General features: G+C 40.1%; 2 protein-coding genes across 2 annotated transcripts; both read left to right on the plus strand.

Annotated features, from left to right (window-relative positions):
• Positions 1 to 130: 130 nt before the first annotated feature.
• On the plus strand, positions 131 to 5,662 carry limd1b (LIM domains containing 1b). The gene is made up of 7 exons (XM_084422583.1): positions 131 to 204; positions 908 to 1,009; positions 4,640 to 4,707; positions 4,793 to 4,855; positions 4,958 to 5,088; positions 5,364 to 5,415; positions 5,561 to 5,662. Exons 1-7 carry the CDS (start codon positions 180 to 182, stop codon positions 5,639 to 5,641), a joined length of 522 nt encoding a protein of 173 aa, XP_084278709.1. The 5' UTR covers positions 131 to 179; the 3' UTR covers positions 5,642 to 5,662.
• A 242-nt stretch (positions 5,663 to 5,904) lies between these two features.
• Positions 5,905 to 20,790, plus strand: recql4 (RecQ helicase-like 4). Its single transcript, XM_084424252.1, has 25 exons — positions 5,905 to 5,948; positions 6,083 to 6,232; positions 6,466 to 6,499; positions 6,593 to 6,693; positions 6,807 to 6,953; positions 7,760 to 8,802; positions 8,879 to 8,978; positions 9,583 to 9,745; positions 9,835 to 9,951; positions 10,195 to 10,347; positions 10,428 to 10,520; positions 11,671 to 11,807; positions 11,999 to 12,082; positions 12,315 to 12,503; positions 12,577 to 12,759; positions 15,330 to 15,528; positions 15,614 to 15,891; positions 17,388 to 17,525; positions 17,616 to 17,877; positions 18,212 to 18,341; positions 18,415 to 18,575; positions 19,500 to 19,689; positions 19,996 to 20,161; positions 20,261 to 20,369; positions 20,538 to 20,790. Exons 2-25 carry the CDS (start codon positions 6,149 to 6,151, stop codon positions 20,657 to 20,659), a joined length of 4,383 nt encoding a protein of 1,460 aa, XP_084280378.1. The 5' UTR covers positions 5,905 to 5,948; positions 6,083 to 6,148; the 3' UTR covers positions 20,660 to 20,790.
• Positions 20,791 to 21,357: the final 567 nt, after the last annotated feature.

Here is a 21,357-nt window from a genome sequence, read left to right on the forward strand (position 1 = left end):
CACAGTGTCTCCTCCCTGATACACACACACACATACTATAACACATATAAATACACCCGCACACATTGGAGAATTCACAGTATGTTCTCCGCTTACCGCCAGAGACAGAGTCTGTCTGCAGGAGCAGGACATCAGTGACACTTTCCCTTCCCCGTCTCTGTCTGGCACACACACAGAAAATGGACTCAAACTCTTTATGCTTTGGTAAGGTCCACGTCATGAATCTAATCTGGGGAGTGATTCGAAAATGTTTGCATGGGTGTAAACTGGTGCCTAATGTTTATAGATCAGTTCATCAAGCTGAAGAATTGTTCGTTTAAGAGATGTTTGAACTTTAAAAATGTGTCATGATGTTTTCAGAATTTGATGCAGTTTGATTAGTTCGATAGTTTGATTTCAGTTCAGAGGTGTGAAACTATAGATAAATTCTATGCTACAATCTTACTCAATTAAAAGTTTAACCAGTGTTTGTTAAGTGAAAGTAAGTGAATACAAATAAATAGGATGAATTCAGGTTGATTGGGACACCCCCCCCCCCCCCCCCCCCCAAGTCATCTCAATGGCAAAAAGTGTCTCAATCACCACTAAATTTAATAAATGAATATCAAGCGACTTTCATTAAAGTATTAAATAAAAATTTCTATTTTTCACTTCTTTATAAACAGAACGATAATATATAGAATCAGAGGATTTCTCATTAAAGTAAATTTGATGCTCAACCTTTTCAATCAGTTTTCTTGTGCACTGTGTGGTATGGTTTGGTACTATGGTACTGAAATTCATGAACCATGAGTTTTTTCTATCATGTAAGGAATTTCCCCTGCTTCAACTATGTTTACATGTAAAACTTTTATTCATCAATTCATCAACTAATCCGAATTTTCTGTGTGTTGTCTGCCGCCTGCAGGTAAGTGTGCAAAGTGCACAGGAGGCATTTATGGTGCTGGTCAGGCCTGCCAAGCCATGGGACAAGTGTACCACGACAGCTGCTTCTCCTGCTGTGTCTGCGGTGAGACTCACAGCTCATGTGACAGTTCAGATGCATAGAAATATATTTCAGGGAAGATGACATATACAGACACAAAAACATTTCAATTCAAAGTACTTTTGTAATGTCATATAGTGTACACAAAGCCCCTAAACAGAGTCACTAAAGGGACATGGTAATGATAAATAAAGAGAATTGAGGAGACAAAATAATTTTTAAGAGAAAACGCAAATGTTTCTCATGGGAACGCAATACTTTTACGAGAGAGCAAAACATTTATGGGTGAATGCAGTACGAGAGAATGCATAGTTTCCCTGGGGACAACAATACTTTTACAAGTCAGTTTTGTAAATACTAGAACCTCCTTGTGTAAGAAACATGGGGGGAACAGAATCCGACGGCAAACAATCCAGCTGTCGGAATCCGTTCCCCCACCCATATGAAGAGAGATGTTGATGTAGTGACTGTAAAAGATGCTGATTCTATACTGTGTGTGACTGGAGCTTAACCCGCATCAGGTTAAAGATTTATGTTTTTGCCTTTTATCATGATAGGACAGAACGCAGACTGGAAGCGAAGTGGGAGAGAGAAAGAGAAAGAAAGATAGAGGGACGGGATCAGGAAAAGGCTACAAGCTGGGACTTGAACTCGGGTCTCTGGAAGCACAATGGCTTTATATGTCAGAGTGCTAAGCACTAGGATATTAGCGCAAGCTATCCAGAGTCAGTTTTGTAAATATTAGAACCGTGTTGTGTAAGAAACACGGGGGGAACAGAATCCGACGGCAAAAAGTCCTCCTGTCGGATTCCGTTCCCGCACACATATGATGAGAGATGTTGATGTAGTGACTTTAAAAGATGCTGATTCTATACTGTGTGTGAATGGAGCTTAACCAGCATCAGGTTAAAGATTTATTTTCTGGTGTTTTGTCTTTTATCATGGTAGGACAGTATTTAGATTGAAAGCGAAGTGGGAGAGAGAAAAAAAGAGAGAGGGACAGGATCAGGAAAAGTCCAGGAGTTGCAAGTTGAACTCAGGTCTCCCAAAGTGCAATGGCTTTGTGTGTCAGTGTGCTACCAACTAGACTATTAGCTCCAGTTAGCCAGAATCAGTTTTGTAAAAATTAGAACCTTGTTGTGTAAGAAACACAGGGGGGAACAGAATCCGACGGCAAACAATCCAGCTGTCGGAATCCGTTCCCCCACCCATATGATGAGAGATGTTGATGTGGTGACTTTAAAAGATGCTGATTCTATACCGGGTGTGAATGGAGCTTAACCAGCATCAGGTTAAAGATTAATGTTTTTGCCTTTTATCATGATAGGACAGAACGCAGACTGGAAGCGAAGTGGGAGAGAGAAAACAAGACAGAGGGACGGGATCAGGAAAAGTCCACAAGTTGGGACTTGAACTCGGGTCTCCCAAAGTGCAATGGCTTTATATGTCAGAGTGCTACAACTAGGCTATTAGCTCCAGGTACCAAGAGTCAGTTTTGTAAATATTAGAACCTCGTTGTGTAAGAAACATGGGGGGAACAGAATCCAATGGCAAACGGAGATGTTGATGCAGTGACTTAAATAGATGTTGATTCTATACTGTGTGTGAATGGAGCTTAACCAGCAACCGTTTATAGATTTATGTTTTGCCGTTTTTGCCTTTTATCATGATAGGACAGTACTTAGATTGAAAGTGAAGTGGTAGAGAGAAAGAAAGAGAGAGAGAAAAGGGGACAGGATCTGGAAAAGTTCCACGAGCTGGGACTTGGACTCTGGTCTCCCAAAGCGCAATGTCTTTAAATGTCAGTGTGCCACCCACTAGGCTATTAGCGCCAGCTAGCCTGAGGCAGTTTTGTAAATATTAGAACCTTTATTAGAAACACAAGTTAAGTCAATTGATCACTTTTTACAGTGTGGGAGAGAAAGAGAGTGAGATAGATATAGAGAGAGAGAGAGAGAGAGAGAGAGAGAGAGAGAGAGATTATGGGGGATGGGATCAGGAAAAGGCCACGAGCTGGGACTCAAACTTGGGTCACCTGAAGCGCAGCGGCATTATGTATCAGTGCGCTGCGCATGAGAATTTCAGCTAACCAGAGAGAGCACAACATTACGAGAGAGCGCAAAGTATTTCAGGGGAACACAATACTTTTACGTGAGAATGCAAAGTTTCTCAGACAAACGCAACAATACTTTTACGAGAGAGCATAAAGTTACTCGGGGGAATGCAATACTTTTGTGAGAGAGCATAAAGTTACTCGGAGGAACGCAATACTTTTATGAGAGAGCGTAAAGTTTCTCAGGGGAGTGCAATACTTTTACGAGAGAGCGTAAAGTTACTCGGGGGAATGCAATAATTTTACGAGAGAGCGTAAAGTTTCTCAGGTGAACGCAATACTTTTACGAGAGAGCGTAAAGTTTATCAGGGGAGCGCAATACTTTTTACGAGAGAGCGTAAAGTTTCTCAGGGGAGCGCAATACTTTTTACGAGAGAGCGTAAAGTTTCTCAGGGGAGCGCAATACTTTTTACGAGAGAGCGTAAAGTTTCTCAGGGGAATGCAATACTTTTACGAGAGAGCGTAAAGTTTCTCAGGGGAATGCAATACTTTTACGAGAGAGCGTAAAGTTTCTCAGGTGAGCACAATACTTTTACGAGGGAGCGTAAAGTTTCTCAGGTGAGCGCAATACTTTTACGAGGGAGTGTAAAGTTTCTCAGGTGAACGCAATACTTTTACGAGAGAACACAAAGTTTCTTGGGGGAACGCAATACTTTTACGAGGGAGCGTAAAGTTTCTCAGGTGAACACAATACTTTTTACGAGAGAACACAAAGTTTCTTGGGGGAACGCAATACTTTTACGAGAGAGCGTAAAGTTTCTCAGGGGAGCGCAATACTTTTTACGAGAGAGCGTAAAGTTTCTCAGGGGAATGCAATACTTTTACGAGAGAGCGTAAAGTTTCTCAGGTGAACACAATACTTTTTACGAGAGAACACAAAGTTTCTTGGGGGAACGCAATACTTTTACGAGAGAGCGTAAAGTTTCTCAGGGGAATGCAATACTTTTACGAGAGAGCGTAAAGTTTCTCAGGTGAGCACAATACTTTTACGAGGGAGCGTAAAGTTTCTCAGGTGAGCGCAATACTTTTACGAGGGAGTGTAAAGTTTCTCAGGTGAACGCAATACTTTTACGAGAGAACACAAAGTTTCTTGGAGGAACGCAATACTTTTACGAGGGAGCGTAAAGTTTCTCAGGTGAACACAATACTTTTTACGAGAGAACACAAAGTTTCTTGGGGGAATGCAATAATTTTACATGCGAACGAACTTTTTTACCAGAATATGCAAAGTTTCTCAGGGGACCGCAATATTTTTATGAGAGAATGCAAAGTTTCTTGGGGGAACGCAATACTTTTATGAGAGAACGCAAAGTTCTTGGGGGAACGCAATACTTTTATGAGAGAACGCAAAGTTCTTGGGGGAACGCAAGGTTTTTGCGAGCGAACGCAAAGATTCTCGGGGGAACACAAAACATTTGCGAGATAACGCAAAAGCATTGACTCATTATCTTTCCTCCCATCAAATTTTTTTTGGGCTCTGCGCAATGCTTTTACGAGAGAACGCAATAAACTCAAGATCATGTGTGTTTTCTTTTCTCTAGGCCAGAAACTAAAAGGAAAGCAGTTTTATGACTTTTCAGGACAGGTGTTCTGTGAGGAGGATTATTTGGTCTGTGGTCTGGTCTTGTTTATTAATTATTTCTTGCACTCAATTTAGAGGGCAAGAGTGCTTTTAATGCTTCTTTCTTTTCTAGTATTCCAGTGTCAAGCACTTTGCAGAGGTTTGCACTTCCTGTGGATATTTAATCACAGATATGGTCAGTCTGAGAGCCATTTTGAGTGTTTAATGAATCTAATGGATCATGTGGCAGGTGGAAACATTAAATAAAATTAACTAAGATTACCTCTGACCCCTGTAGGTTCTCCAGGCTTTGGGAAAGTCTTTCCATCCCGACTGTTTCCGCTGTGTCATCTGTAACGAGACGCTGGAGGGACAGCCGTTCAGTGTCGACACACAAAACAAGATATATTGTGTGAAAGACTACCACAGGTGAAGAACATGCTGGCATATGGACACTTACAGTAAGACACTTCACAGACAATGAATATATAATCTAATTATCAAATAATGAAGGATCTCCAAATCATTATGTCAAAATCAAATTTCCCATATATTTATTAAATATTTTAGTCATTCATACCAAATGAACCCCAATTATAAAACATGAACATTTCTTCATTAACTCATTCATGTAGTATGTATGTAGTCATATTGATTTGTGTGTGTGTGTGTGTGTGTACTTTGACATAATTTTTCTTGAACAGGTTTCTAGCCCAGACCTGTGCTGCATGTGAACAGTTAATCCTTCCCACTGAGGTATTTTATTATGATAATTATTATTTTGCAAATATCTTTTTATTTTTATGTTGAAGTATTTTTATGGTCATCATATAGGCTATTTGATCTCATACACCAGTGATCATGATTTGAAATATTGATTTGTGTCTGTTAATGTCCACAGGGTTCAAATGAGATTGTGCGAGTGATGTCCATGGGCAAAAGCTACCATGTGGCCTGTTATGAAGGAAAAAGTGACATTTAACAACTGTATAACCTATTTAATCCAGACTGAAGAAACTCTGTTCATAATTGTTAATTATTCATTATTCGTTGTTTTCAGCTAAAATAGTCTCTTTTTAACATTCTTATATATATATTTAAGAAAAACTGGACATCTGATTTTGTAATTGTATTTAAATAAAATAAAATTATGCACTGCCTAATTGTAGTCTATGGTATCACTTTGTTGAGGACTTTTATTATGACATTACCGGAAGAGGAGGAAGTCCTCTATTGTTTTTTCAACACTGATTTGACATTTGGCGCGTTCAGTGGAAAGTCGCAGTTTAGTGAGTGAGAATTAAGCATAAACTCTCTTTTATATAATAAGATAAATATTCTCTTTTATATAAGATACATATGTCTCTATAACTGACATGCTCTTTTTATAGCGAGTCTGAAATACATATTGTGTTCTATGAAGGAATTATAAACTCCGGTTGTTGGATGAGTTTGTATTTATATGGGTTTTCACGGATAAAGTGACCAAATGGATCGATACAATGATGTAAAAATCCTCCTGAAGAAATGGGAACAATCTTTCTTCCAAACAAACAGCAGAAAGCCCAATAAGGTATCCGGTACTGTTGTGTAGTGTTGTTGTATGTTATGCTTTCTGTGGTTTCCTTGTCTTGTGTTTTATTTTGTTGTGCTATGTGCTGCTCAGTCTTATGTTTTTTAATGATATGTTGTTTTGTGTTTTCTTGTGTTGTTTACTGATATATGTCATAGTTATTGTGGGTATATTCTGTCATTGACTGACATCTTTTTATGTCATAATGTACAAACATATCTTTTCTTTTGAAGGATGACATTGATAAAGCTCCAGAGGAGACGAGACGTAAGATTATTTTGTTGTGTTATCTTTGTTCATGTTGAGCTTTCATACTTTGTTTTGTTTGTTTTAATTTTTGATTTGTGTGTATGTTTGCAGAACTTTATAAAGAATATCGTTCTCTCAAAGAAGCTAAAGAAAGAAAGAGCTCAGAGGTGGAAGATCCAGCAAACCCTCCGGAGAGTCACTCATCTACTACTGTGAGCATCTACTTCATTTGAACATTCTTTATCAGCCATCTTTATAGTTTCTGAGGATAAGAACCGATCATATGGGTGTAGATCCTGTAAATGTTTACGTTCACTGTTTTAAGGGATCTGGATGCTGGGGATCTCACCTCAACCGGAAGAATCTGCCGGCTGCTGTGCCGAAACTCTCATCCGATGATAAAGAGACGCTGAAAGCTTCAGCTCAGTACTTTGGCATGAAGTTGAAGAACAATCTTGGAGCTTTAACAAAGGTGCATATGACTTATCATGAGCTGTGTAATACTGCTTAAAAACATACTATATCTTTATATATATTTTTTTGTCTTTTGAAAATGTGCACTACCAGTATTTGTTCCAAACAGCTGTTGTCATCATGTACTTTCAAGAAATAAAATAAGTAATAAATAGTCAAATAATCAAATTAAAATAAATCAGTGGAAACAGATCTCTTTAATTAAAAAAATATATAGGTAAAACATTTTTTTTATTTAATTATGTAATAATTAAAAAGGTTATTAAAAAGTTAAAATATTTTTTTTACTAAATGTTTTTAGATTAATTAAAATAAAATAATAGTATATAGTAGTTGTTAAAGTTTATTACGGCCTATTATATGGGTAAACATGTCCACACTGATTATGACTGATTTTGACAATATTTTGTATATTGCGAAATTTTAGTATTTTTCTAAACATTTAATTTGAAAATGTTTAACTCATGCTGAACAAAATACAGTAAAAACGCCATTACAAATAATCAGTCTTAATAAGTGGAAACCACTCTATCATTTAATAAAAAGTGTAGGCTATAATTTTATAAAAAGCATTTTGTTATATAGTTAAACATATTCAGAAACATTTACTCTGATTAGGATGCTGTAATGGCATCTTTACCGTATTGTACTTCTTGCATTTCTCAGCTTAATCTATATGACATTAATGGCTGTTTTGAACAAATAATGAATCTGACAGAAGCAATTCGTAATAAATGTAATTTGGAGAAAAAGGCTGCAGAATATCTGTCCTCTTATTTTCTTGTCGCATATGCTAAATTCTAGGAACGATCGTTTTCTCTGAAAAAAGCTGCAACCCCTCGCCGAACGCCAACCAAACCACTGCAGGACCCTCCAAACTCCAGCGCAGCACCGACAGATGTAGAGACTCACACACCGAAGTCAGCCAACACACAACCAGACCCCAGCGCTCCTCCTGTACAGACGGCCAGCGCTGTGTTTGAGGACGAGCCATCGGATCCCTTCCCCTCCGTGACCCCCTCCAAATCCTGGTCTCCAGCTGTGGGATCCGCACACAAGAGCGTGGAAAGGCTCCAGTTCCTGAGGCAGTCCATGACCAAGAGGATTTCCTCTGTGGACAGTGGCTGGCTTGCACGCTGCCAGGTCTTCGATGAGGTGGAGGAACCTCAGAAACCGGTTGCGGGGAATTCAGAGCTGATGAAAAACGATAATAGTTGTTTACCACCTACTGTTAGAAGCGAAACCGTGTCAAATCAGGGTCAAACATCCCCAAAGACTTCATTAGAGAAGATTAAATCTGCCTTGTCAGAGGACGAAGCACAGAAAGGTCCTGTAGTGTCTTCAGTAAGGGACAATGTGGTGCTGGATGCAGAATTGGGCTCCCCGGGGCCTCATGGTGAACGGGTATATCAAAAAGACACTGCAGCTCTCACTGGAGATGGTGAGATGTGTTCAGAGGAACCCAAATCCCCTGCAAAAACTAAGAAACGCAAACCCAGGGCCAAAAAAGATCAAGACTCGGGGGAAAAACCACAGGCCAACGAAGGTGGCAAAAAAACAAAAGGTCGAAAAAGACAGAGGGACGATGATGTGGATGAATCTGAGGAGCAGGATGGCGGAGTGAAAAAGAGAAGGAGAACTAAGAAAGGAGAGGCAGCTGGGGAGGATCAGCCCAAAAAAGGAGGGAAGAGGAAAGGGAAAGTCGATGAGGAGGAGGATGATGCTTCCAGCTCAGAGGAAAAGAAAACCCAGAAGCGAGCGATTCCTCAGGAGAATCTGCTGGGAGAGGTGGATGAGGAGGAGGCCAGAGCCGCGGCGTACACGATGAGGAACACCGCCAGGGTCAAGTGGGTACCATAAGCTTGCCAATAGTTGTCACATATGTTTATGTTTTATTGATTTATCATTCTCATCTTGAACCAGGCCTACCAAAAACACAGATGGGAACTTTGTGAAAATCAATTTGAAGAAGAAGTCCCATGTCAAAGGGTTTGCTTTGAGAGGAGCCGCAATGAGGAAGCAGGTTAGTTGATCTCATTTTAGATCGAACATCTAAGATCTTCTTTAAATGAAAAGTTTAACCAAAAATTCAAATTTGTCATCATTTATGCAATCTTTTGTTGCTCTAATCCCATATGATTTACCTTCTACAGTGAAACACAAATACAGATTTTTTTTTTTATATAAATTTGAGCTGCTGTTTTTGCACAGTCACAGCATATATCTTCCTTAGCTCTTTAAAAGAACAATAACGCACCATAAAAGTAGTCAGAATTACATTTATATTACATTATAATCTTAAGATGTCATAAAATAGATTTAAGCGGTGAGTCTTTTCCCTTCATTATAGCTCTAAACTTTTGCCGTGTGTCATTGCTGATGTCAGATTTGATGCGTCTTGAGTTTTCAGGCAATTTTTGGGCAAATCACTCTTTCTTTCTTACTTTCTTTTTTAAAAAATCTTTTTTTTTTTTTTTGTTAAAATAAATCCTAAAAGAATGACCAACATGAATTGAGTAAATCCGAAGGAAATGATTTAAATGGTTAAATTTTTTTATTAAATGCTGAATCTCTCTGTTTATAAAAAGTTTTTTATTGTGTAGTTCACGTGTGCTTTATAATTTCAGATGTACATGCAGAAGTTCCAGCTGAAGGGCGAACGGTTCGGCGGTGGGTTCGGGAGGGGGAGGGGGAGGGGCAGGGGCGGGTTCGGTGGCTTCAATCGTCAGGGCGACAGCTGTTACAAGTGTGGCGGGACGGGTCACTGGGCACGAGACTGTCAAGGAAGAGGTGAGACGAGGCTGCCCGGGTCACATGACTCTGCTCTCATGAATATGTGATTATGTTAATGATATCATGTGCCTGGGTTTGTGTTGCAGCTCCTGTCGTGAGTTCTGCAGAACAGCAGGAAACCCCAGTAGAGGAGGAGGAGTTTGAGCTGCCCACGCTGGAGGAAGTTGCCCGGGCGACAGGAACTCTGCGCTCAGAGCCTATTGGTGGGTCTGCATGGGTCACATGTTCACATACTGGGACAGATGCCACGCTTTCTGCAGTCAACTGTCACAAAACACCCTAGCATGATATATTGCAATATGACTTAAGGCAATAGTTCAGAGTGAAGCTCAGCACTGTTCGCGCTCATTGACTGAACATCCAGAACACCAAAGGAACTGGATGGCAATGTGCAAAAACATTTAGAACAACATCATGGCAACCAATGTTTTGCTTTCTTGCCACAGTGGCTCCTCCTGTTGTGGGCGGGGACTCTTCTGAGAAGGCGGAGCAAGGGGAGGAGATTCTGCTCAACATCATGAGACCTGATTATGAGCGGCCTGCCCCTCCTCCACCTATGGAGCCGCTCTACACACCAAAGGATGATGGGAAAGTTCAAGGTACTTGAACTGTCTTTAAGAGCTTTATTCTGTGCAAATGTCCCTATTTATTCTCTTTCTTCTCCTGTGATTTTCCACAGATGTCCCTCCAGAGGTGTACGAAGCGCTCCGAGACTTTGGTTACAAGTCCTTCAGGCCTGGCCAGGAGACGGCCATCATGAGAATCCTGTCAGGTGGGAGGAAGTTATTAGAAGCTTGAGGCATTACTGCATTTCTTTATTTCCTTTTTTTGGCTTGTGACAGTGGAGTGTCATGTTGGAAAAAAAACCCCACAAGTCTGCATTTTCCACGTGTCTCTGTGTGAAGGAGAAGCTCAGTTTGGTCTACTACACATATTCAAGCACACGTAAACCTGTTTACACCTGGTATTAAAATGCTTTTTGGTCGATCGGATCACAAGTAGACGAGGGAGACACGTTCCCGTTTACACCTGGTGTTTTAATCCGTCTCTCTTGTCCACTTTCAACCACTTCTGTCCTGATTTCTTTGAGGGAAGGGTCTACGGGCGGGTACATTTTTGTGTTTTTTCAATCTTTCGATCTAATGACCAAAATAAACTCACGCAATTTACATGTGAACGTGCGGAGAGACGAAGCTTTAGTCGGCCGCAAGATCAGCCGAACGCAGTGAGTGTGTGTTAGAAATCAGGAATGGTGGGAGAACATTGTGCTTGGTACGTTTTTCATCTTTATACCAAACTGGGGTCTCCAGCCGACAAAGTTTAAATCCGGTATGGCTAGAGCTCTTCCCATAATGTTCACTCATTAGTTCAGTAGACGGAGAGAAGACGGCTTTTGTGGCTATTCGACCACATGAGAGTTTACACTACCAAAGCAATCCAGTCGAATGTGTTTTCTACTATCTCTGGAAGCTGGCTGCAAGCTCAAAATGTTTTAGACCCCGTTTACACCTGTATTTAGCGTCGTCCGATCGACCAAAATGCACCTTAATACCAGTTGCAAACAGGGCCTATATGAGGACATGAACACATGAACCTCATCTCCACAGAGTTAACTTCCCTGGCATTTACCATTTCTTTTGATAAATTACTATGTGACAGAAAAAGATTCCCAAAAACCCGATTTTCATTTCAAACCACATTTGAAAGGATTTTCTGCAAATGTGTGCTGTTGATGAGACTTTCAAAAAATGAATTTAACTATATAAAAAAAAAAATATATATATATTATTGTTTTATTTTTTTATTTTTTTTGCTGTCCAGACAACCAAAAAAACTAAATGAATTTGAGTCTGAAGTGAAGTGTGCACAAACGCTGAGTAAAGCCGGTGCTCTGATCTATTGGTGGTTTTGTTTTGGTCTAGGTCTGTCCACACTGGTAGTTCTGTCCACTGGAATGGGAAAGTCTCTGTGCTACCAGCTTCCGGCCTACCTGTACGCCCAGAGGTCAAAGTGCATCACGCTGGTGGTGTCTCCTCTGGTGTCTCTGATGGACGATCAGGTACGTCTGACTCTGCAGTGGGAATTGAGTTGTTATTAATTTAATAAGCAAATGAAATGAGCCACAGTATTGCTGTTTTAATCATTATTTAATTAGATATATTGTGTAGATGAAAATTATTAAAACATCTCGTGGAAGGTTAGAGCAGCCGTTTGAAGTGTTTTTGTTTCATTTTTACATTGTTTGTGAAGCTTTCTGGACTCCCGTCGAAGCTGAAAGCCGCCTGCATCCACTCCAACATGTCTAAGAAACAGAGAGAGACGGCCATTGAGAAGGTAGAAGAATATGAAATACTCTTCAAATGATATGTAGCATGTCTTTTAATACAGTAATAAAGGATATGGCGATAAACCACGTTAAGTTTTCGTTTAGTTAACGATAACAACACTGGTCCTAACCTGACGAGTAACAGCGTCACACATCAAAACATTTAGATGTTCACGTCTTGATGCATCTTTACTAGTCAGGACTCTGTGTCTTAGTTGATGTGTATTATTGTGTGTGTAGGTGAAGGCCGGTGAGGTGCATGTCCTGCTGTTGTCTCCTGAAGCGCTGGTCGGGGGAGGTCACTCAGGGTCAGGGTGTCTCCCGCCTGCAGACCAGCTTCCCCCGGTGGCCTTCGCCTGTATCGACGAGGCTCACTGCGTGTCTGAATGGTCGCACAACTTCCGACCCTGTTACCTGAGACTGTGCAAGGCGAGTCTCTCAAATGCGTTGGAGTTTTCTGCATTCGATCAGTGCAAAATCAATGTGAGTTTGTGTTGCGCAGGTGCTCAGGGATCGGTTGGGCGTGCGTTGTCTGTTGGGTCTCACCGCCACGGCCACTCTGTCCACAGCGCTGGACATCGCCCGACACCTGGACATCAGCGACCAGGACGGCATCGCTGTGCGCTCTGCCGCCGTCCCTCACAACCTCCAGCTGTCCGTGTCCATGGACAGAGACAAAGATCAGGTGCGTTTTTATGTTAGCAGTCGCACCGCAGAGCAAGTCAGATGCAACTAAACAACATGAAACCTTCAAATTTAGCTGAAAACAGCGACTATTTGGATCATAGATTATGTGAATGACTGGTTACAGTTGTTTTGGTGGCATATTTCACCTATCATGGTCATACAGTTGTAGATATTTGAGTATTGTTTAGTGGCATTTTGTCTTCACAAGATACAGGACAATTAGGCATTACAGATAACATCTAAAAAACAGGGTGTCATGACAATTTTCACACTAATAGTTCAGATGGAAAAAAAGTTTGTCCAGAAAATTCAAAATGGACGAGAAATGCTAAATATATATTACATTTTTTCTTGTATTTACATATATAAACTATAATAAATAATTAATAAATATATATACTAAAATATCAGTGTTATTTTAGTATTATTTATATACTCTAATAGTACTTATTACAGTTTTTCTGAATCGCTAAAACACTAAACTCCATTCTCTGAACCAAATTCTCAATAGCCTAAACCAATTTGTCGAATAAATCACTATTTCTACAAAACCTTAAGCAAGTTCAGGCAGTTAGACACTGTTTGCAGATCTCAGGCACTCTTTCTCACATTCTCACTTATTAAAACACATTTCGCACTGTGATACATTTGTGTTGCAAAACACTAAACACAAGAGGCAAAAGTTACACACAACTTCAACACTTGTCATTGTTTACACACAACAATTCAAAATTGGTCACACTTATTTCTAATGATGTGACCAAACCAACTGTATGAAATATGAGCCAGTTCAGAGTGTACAGGTGACACAGGTGCCCTGATGATATGAACAATATATGGAAACAATCTGAGAGGGAGAAGGAGGAAGAAGACAAGAAAGCAAGGTGTGGACAGTGTTGTCAAAGTACTGAATGTGTCAGACTAGACTAGAAGGTTTTTTCCTTTGTCTGGCAAGAGATAACATTGTCTGTGATGTGGACAAAGTCCTCAGGCCAGAGCCAGCAGGAAGACATTATGGTGAAGCAGAATCAATCTCTCATTGACCTTGATTTTGCAGTTGCACAACGTACAGTATGTGAGTGTACCGTAACATGCTTTTCATTTAGAGTTTATTTTACCTTTTTGGCTTTTGCAGTTGGACTGCAGTATTTTCACAGTATGCAAGTGCTGAATAGACAGACATTCAATAGGCCTAATATTCAATATTCAGTACGATACTATACTTGCAGTGCATACAGTATACAATATATTCACATTACTCAGTTGCAATTACTTTACTTTTTATGTAATTGCAAAAATTGTTTACTGTACAATATCATTTTATTTCTGTAACTTTCTGGATGCTGCGTTCTCCTTTTTTATGTAGTGTCTAATGATCTATAGTGCTTATTTTATTGACTCGTGTGTGTGTGTGTGTGTGTGTGTGTATGATCTGAAAGCAATGTTTGATTTTGAGTACAGATGAAATGGTTTTGAAGCAATTGTTTGACTTGTTTGCCAGAAGAGTCAATGGTTTTGTGAGTTTTGTTTGAAAATTTGGATTTGTGTTTAATGTTGTGAGAAAATGGGTGAAGGTTTCAAGAAATGTGTATTAGCAACTGTAATATTTTGAATTTTATTTTGGTTTTATTAAGTTGTACATTTTATTTTGTGCTTTTGTATTTTATATATATATATAAAGGTTACATTTGTTTTTATTTGATTTTTATTTTTGAATTTTAGCACTTTGACTTAAACATATTGTATTGAGTTAGTTCCCAAAGCAACAATTTTAATTTAATTTATTTTTTAATTCATTTTAATTAAAGTTTTTTATAATATTTTTTTTTGCTTTATTTCAATTATTAAAAAACCTTTTAAATGGTTTTCAAGTTTTTAGTTAACAATGACAACACTGATTTAAAGGTGCATTGCGCAACATTTCATGTTAAAAATACCCGTTTTTCTAACCCATACATGCTTAAACAATTGCCTGATGGGCTGAATGAGCCCTTCTATGATCACTGCGATTGCCTCTATAATCCTGTACAGTAAAATAAATAAGAGGGATTCGGGACGGAATCGACTGGGCGTGACGTCATGCGCGTTCACGCTCACCTGGCAATGTCTGGCAGGTTTGTGTATTCGCCGCCATTATCCGCATCAGCGAAGACAACTCGAGCGACTTTTGCAAAAGTAGAAGATGGATTCAAAGAGACTGGCTTCTAGTTCATCCCAAACCCCAACGCAAACTCCACGTAACCGCGTGCACAACTCTGGTTGCAGTTTCGCGTGTCGTCAGAAGGCGGCATAGTTCTGCAAAAACTCAGAGACTTACGCAATGCACCTTTAAAAAAAAAAAAAAAATTGTATATCTGCACCAAATCAGATCTGGTCCTGAATTGACATTATTCTTTGAATTCAACGTCAGTAAAACATCGCGATAAAAATGGATCATCGTGATACAGTATTTTGAACTTGGTTTGAGATCTTTCAGAATGATGCATTGTTTAAAAAAATATATATTTCATGCAGTAAATTCAGAGCTGTAACAAATGTCTCAATGTTTTCAACTGTTTTCTCCTACAGGCGCTAGTGTGTCTGCTGAAGGGCGAACGCTTTGGCGCTCTAGAGTCGGTGATCGTGTACTGCACCAGGCGAGAGGAGACGTCCCGTATCGCTGCACTGCTGCGCACCTGCCTGCAGGGGGTGATGTTGAGAGAGTCGTCCAAACCAGCGCCAAACAATGAGGACGACAACCCTGTGGGGAAGAAGAAGAAAGCTCTGGGTATGATACATGACTGTCGTGCATAACACTCCAGCTTGTTTGCTTTATTTTGAGGTGTTAATGCCAATTCTCCCTCTCAACTCAGCCAGGAAGAAGATCCGTAAGCCGCTGAAGTGGATCGCGGAAGCCTACCACGCTGGGATGTCTGCTTCGGAGAGGCGGCGAGTGCAGAATAACTTCATGTGCGGGGAGCTGCGTGTGGTGGTGGCCACCGTGGCCTTCGGGATGGGCTTGGACAAATCGGACGTGCGTGGGATCGTCCACTACAACATGCCCAAGAGCTTCGAGAGCTACGTGCAGGAGATTGGCCGAGCGGGACGTGACGGACACCCGGCGCACTGCCACCTGTTTCTAGACCCAGAGGTCTGTGCATGTGTGGTACTTTCATTCATGATTTCACAGTAGTAGCAAGATTTTAATGTTACTTACATACTAACTGCCGTAAAAGAGGAATTATCAGCAGACCTCAGAAATTGCACAATAGCTGCTTTGGATCTAAAACCTATAATACATTTCTATATTAATAACAAATAGCAAACAGAGTTGGATCTACACACCATGAACCAACTCCATAATATCAGTCCCAATGTTGGGAAAAGAAGTTTCTATAATTTTTCAAATCGATGGGAACAGATGATTTATACCCGTTGCCAAATAGGCCATTTCAGGATATCAGGAGAAGATCCACCGACATATATTCTGTGTCAAAATCCTTGATCCCTGAAGCATGTTTAATTAGACTGTGCTGGATAAGTCATTTTAGTTCCTTAAACCTATTTTATTTCAGGTTTAAGGAGCATAATACAAGAGCTTTGCCCTGTACCACCTGACTGCTGCAGATTCATTTCAGCGTTGATAGTTTTGACATAGAAACGCATAAATCCTAGTGTGAGGACGTGATCATCTCAGGACCGAATGCAATGATTGGACAAACATTTTTTGGTCCTGAGACTTCCACAGGAGATTCTGTACATGTTTAGACAGTTAGGTCACTTCTATTATTGATTGCCATCAGGATGTGAAGAGTTTCAACCAGCATAACAAAAAGTGTTTATAAAACAAATTGCCTTTAAAGGAACACGCCGACTTTTTGGGACTTTAGCTTATTCACCGTAAGTGACATAAGTGACAAAATAACACCAACATTTTCCTATTTACATGTTGTGATTTGTATAGTCACAGTGTGTACAAATAACAAGGTCACATGAGACACAGCCATCTTCTAACCGTACACATACTGGGAACTATATTCTCAGAAGGCGAAGCACTGCTACTTCTGCGGAGGGATTTGCTCGCAGCACCTGAGAAGCCCCGTGGTGAGGAGCAGAGAGTTCGCTCAGAGTTGGAGTAAATCACTCCGCAGAAGTAGCAGTGCTTCGCCTTCTGAGAATATAGTTCCCAGTATGTATACGGTGAGAAGATGGCTGTGTCTCATGTGACCTTGTTATTTGTACACGCTGTGACTATACAAATCACAACATGTAAATAGGAGAATGTTGGCGTTATTTTGTCACGTATTGGGAGCAGTATGCTAGCTGGAGCCATTTACCTCCAGTCTTTGTGCTAAGCTAGGCTAACGGTGGGTGCGTCAGACAGAGTTACGGCACGCACGGAGATGAGAAGGGTATGTGTGGACTTATCTAACTCTGGGGGATACGGTGAATAAGCTGAAGTCCCAAAAAGTCGCCGTGATCCTTTAAGTTTACATTTTATCATCTGATATTTATATTTTACTTCAGCTTTATTTCAGTTAGCAAAATTAATTTATAATATTTCCCATTTTTAATTTTAGTGTACAATAACAACACTGCAATAACTGCATTTTTTTATTTTTTTATTATTATTTTATTTGTGTTTAGGGAGCAGATTTGCACGAGCTGCGCAGGCACATCTATGCAGACACGGTGGATTATTATACCGTGAAGAAACTGGTGCAGAAGGTTTTTCCTCCGTGCAAATGCCGACAGATTCAGCAGAAGCAGCGAGATTTGGAACAGGTGAAACTTGAGTTATTACAAATATATATATATGTGTATGTGTATGTGTGTGTGTGAGTTGTGTTGAGGTCTGACTGTCCCTCCCTGTAGGCTGCAGAAGTATCTGACAGGGAGTTACTGGAGATGGAGGTTTGTGCGGACACCGATTCACACCAGCAGAGGAGCGAGACAGTGACTCCCACAGAACAACACACACACACTCCACACGAGCACGACAAACCAACACAGACAGCCGAGGAGAGCGACGGCGGGCTGAAACTGAGTGACGAGTGTTTACAACGGCCGTGTCACACACACGAGAGAGCCATTCCCATGCAGGAGACCGTGGAGGCCCTCGACATCACGGAAGAGAGTGAGAAGAGAATATTTGAAGACAATCTCCTAAAAATCATTCACTCGCCCTCCTGTGTTTTTTAGATCTCCATCTAGGAATAGAATGTCGTCTAATTGATTAAAATATGTATCCACCTCACAAGTTATTGCAATATATTTTATTCTGATCTTGCCAAAAATTGCATAAAAATACTCTAGGATTCTTTGATGAATGGAAAGTTCAAAAGAACAGCATTTATTTGAAATAAGTGATTAAATTGTGATTTTTGTGTGAACTAATTCCAAATGAAATATGGCGTCGTCTTCCGTTAAGATCTGTATGGCTCATTATTGGTGTGTACATGTGTGTTCAGGTCTGGAGACTCTGTTGTGTTACCTGGAGCTTCATCCTCAGCAGTGGGTGGAGCTTCTCCATCCGACTCTCTCCGTCTGCAAGCTGCAGTGTTACGGCGGGCCTCAACAGCTGCGCAAAATCACCCGACTGTACGTCACTCTCTCACAGCACGGTTTATAAGAGCTCTTCAGGAGTGTGTGTGGTAACTCTGCATGTGCTCAGGTGTCCTCCGGTCGCTGTGACGCTGGCGAGGAAACGCATGGCGGGGGAGCGAGTGGAGTCATGTGACGCTGTGGAGTTTGACGTGGTGGAGCTGGCGGACACTATGGGCTGGCAGCTTCCTCTGGTGAAGAGAGGTCTGAGACAGCTGCAGTGGGGCTCAGGTGAGAGAGGGACACACTCATCTACAAACAGATAGCTTTATATGACCTCTGTGATAAAAATCTATTTACCTTCCCCTAATTGTCATGAAAAAGAGTTTATGGCAGTAATAAAGAGTTGATTAGAAGATGAATAAACAAATACTTAAACATGTGGGCTGGAAACAAACCTCTGTTATCTTTTATTATGTTGTATTCTGTTTGGTTCTATTTTAATTCGTTTTGTGCCTTTCTGTTCTATTTTATTTTGCACTCTATTCTATTTTGTTATATTCAATTATGCTGTGTTCCCTTTTTCTCTATATTATATTATATTTTCTATTGTATTATGTTGTATTCTGTTTTATTCTACACTATACTATTCTATTATGTTGTGTGCTTTTGTTTAATTTATTTAACTCTATTCTATTATGTTGCCCTTTTCCATTCCATTTTACTCTTCTGTTCTATTTTAATTGTTTATTCTATTCTATTATGTTGCACTCTAAAAATAGCATAGCATAATAGAGTAAAATTAAAACAGAATAGTTATGACAATTTTATTTGAATTCTTATGTTAAGTTCCTTTGTGTTCTGTTTTATGATGTTGTATTCTATTATGTTGGTTTATTCTATTATTCTACTGTTCTATTGTTGTGTGCTTGCTTTTCTGTTCCATTTTATTTTACTGTTATATTCTGTTCTGTTCTATTATGATACCCTTTTCTGTTCAATTTTATTTTGTTATATTCTGTTCTATTTGGTTTTATTCTATTCTATTGTTGTGCTATTCTATTAGAGTGATTTTATTTTTGAATCGATTCTACCTTTCTGTTGTTTTATTCTATTTGACTCTATTCTATTCTGTTTTGTTCTGTTCTATGTTATTCCGTTCTGTTGTATGATGTTGTGTATGTTGTGATGTTCCGTGTGCTGTGATCTCCTCAGGCTCGTATGGAGGCACAGGCAGGAGCGGTGTTCACGTGGAGTTCTCGGCGCTGTCCTTCTACTTCCGCTCGTATGGTGACCTGACGCCGGACGAGCTGGACGCGGTCGGGGCGTTTCTGCACGGGAGAGTGATGGCGCAGGAGAGGACGCAGCTGTACCAGCTCAAAACCTGCTTCAAAGCCTTCCGCAGGTCAGACCCGTCACACACACTCCACATCGCTCATCTCAGCGGAAGACACTTTGGATAAAGGCATCTGATAAATGCATAAATTAAAAAGTGATCATTTATACAGTTGAATTATAGCAAAGTGCCACAGTTTTTATCAATTTTGCTTTGGTGAGCAGAAAAGACATTTACCGACCCCAAACTTTTGAACGGTAGTGTAATTTTAAAAATCTTGTTGACTTTTACTGATAGAATATGTAGCATTCAAAAGTCAGGCTTGAGGGAATGGCATCATCTTTAATTTCTCTTCCTGTATGTGTGTGTGTGTAGCGTTGCGTACCGTAACTGCAGTCAGTGTATGGATGATCTGGAGGAGAGCAGGAGTCACGATCTCAAAGAGCTGCTGCGCGATTACTTTGACAAGAGGAGAAACCTGGACCTGAGCAAACACTATCAGGAGGAAGAGGATGAGGAGGAAGAGCTCAACAAATGCAAGGTGTGACTCTTTCACGGTTTCATCTTGAGCAGAAGCTTATGTGTCATATCTCTGAATGCTCACGTGTGAATGCTGATGTTGGCCGTGTTGTGTCCTCAGATGAGGGACTGGGAAGGTCAGATCTGTGCTGACATCAGAGGTTTCCTGTCCGGTCGCAGCGACGAGAAGTTCTCCGGTCGAGCCGTGGCCAGAATATTCCACGGCATCGGTGTGTTTTTCCTCTGATATTTTTCTCAACTAGGGGTGTGTGATGTGTATCGTCAATGATAATATTGATAATATCTTTTTATATCCAGATATATGTTGTCAATATCGCACACCTGTCGTCATGTTTTCATTTGAGAGTAATTGAGCATGTGCTCGTCTCCTCCTGCAGGAAGTCCGTGTTATCCAGCGCAGGTGTACGGACGCGACCGCAGATACTGGAGGAAATACATTCAGTTTGATTTCAATGAGATCATTCGTTTAGCCACTCTGGAGATCATTAGAACGAGGTGACATGTTCATTTGTGTCAAACTCAAACCATAATCTGAATTTATTTATTTGTGCTGTTTGTCATTGTTTTTTAAATGTTCACATGTTGATGACTTTATACAAAATAAAGACTTGTTTCTGGTGAGTCAGATTGAGATCTGTTGTAGTTGCTCAGTGTGTCCTATAAGGAGCGCTATTGTGCTGTTTTCTGTCCAGATTCATTCTAGTCACATGACACATTTATACTAAACATTCCCCAACAGGTCTCGGGTATTAATGTTTATAATCTAAATTCATCACAGACACATCTACCGCCGCATGTTTTGTGTGGTCTCTCCTACAGGTAGCCTGTAATTACACTCATTACATATGAATATAAACAGACTCTGGACTCGTAAAAAAAAAAAAAAAAAAAGTGCTGGAATCTATTATTATTATTTTTTTTTATTTTTTTTTGATGATGATCAGTTTTTTTTCGCAGCAGTAAATCATTTAGGAAACAAATCAACACTTTATAAAATGTTTATATACTGGCATTGATGGTTACATGAAGAACCTTTCCATTCCACAAAAGGTTCTTGACTTTATGTAACAGGTTTAGAAAAATAAGTAGGCTATGCTTAACATCTGTTTGTGTATAATTCTAAAAATGCATTGTCAGTAAAATGGACTCCTAAGAGAAATAAGCCAAAGGGTGATTTCACCATGCAGGTCTACGAAA

The sequence above is a fragment of the Rutilus rutilus genome (genome assembly GCF_951802725.1).
Source record: "Rutilus rutilus genome assembly, chromosome: 11".
NCBI classification, from domain to species: domain Eukaryota; kingdom Metazoa; phylum Chordata; class Actinopteri; order Cypriniformes; family Leuciscidae; genus Rutilus; species Rutilus rutilus.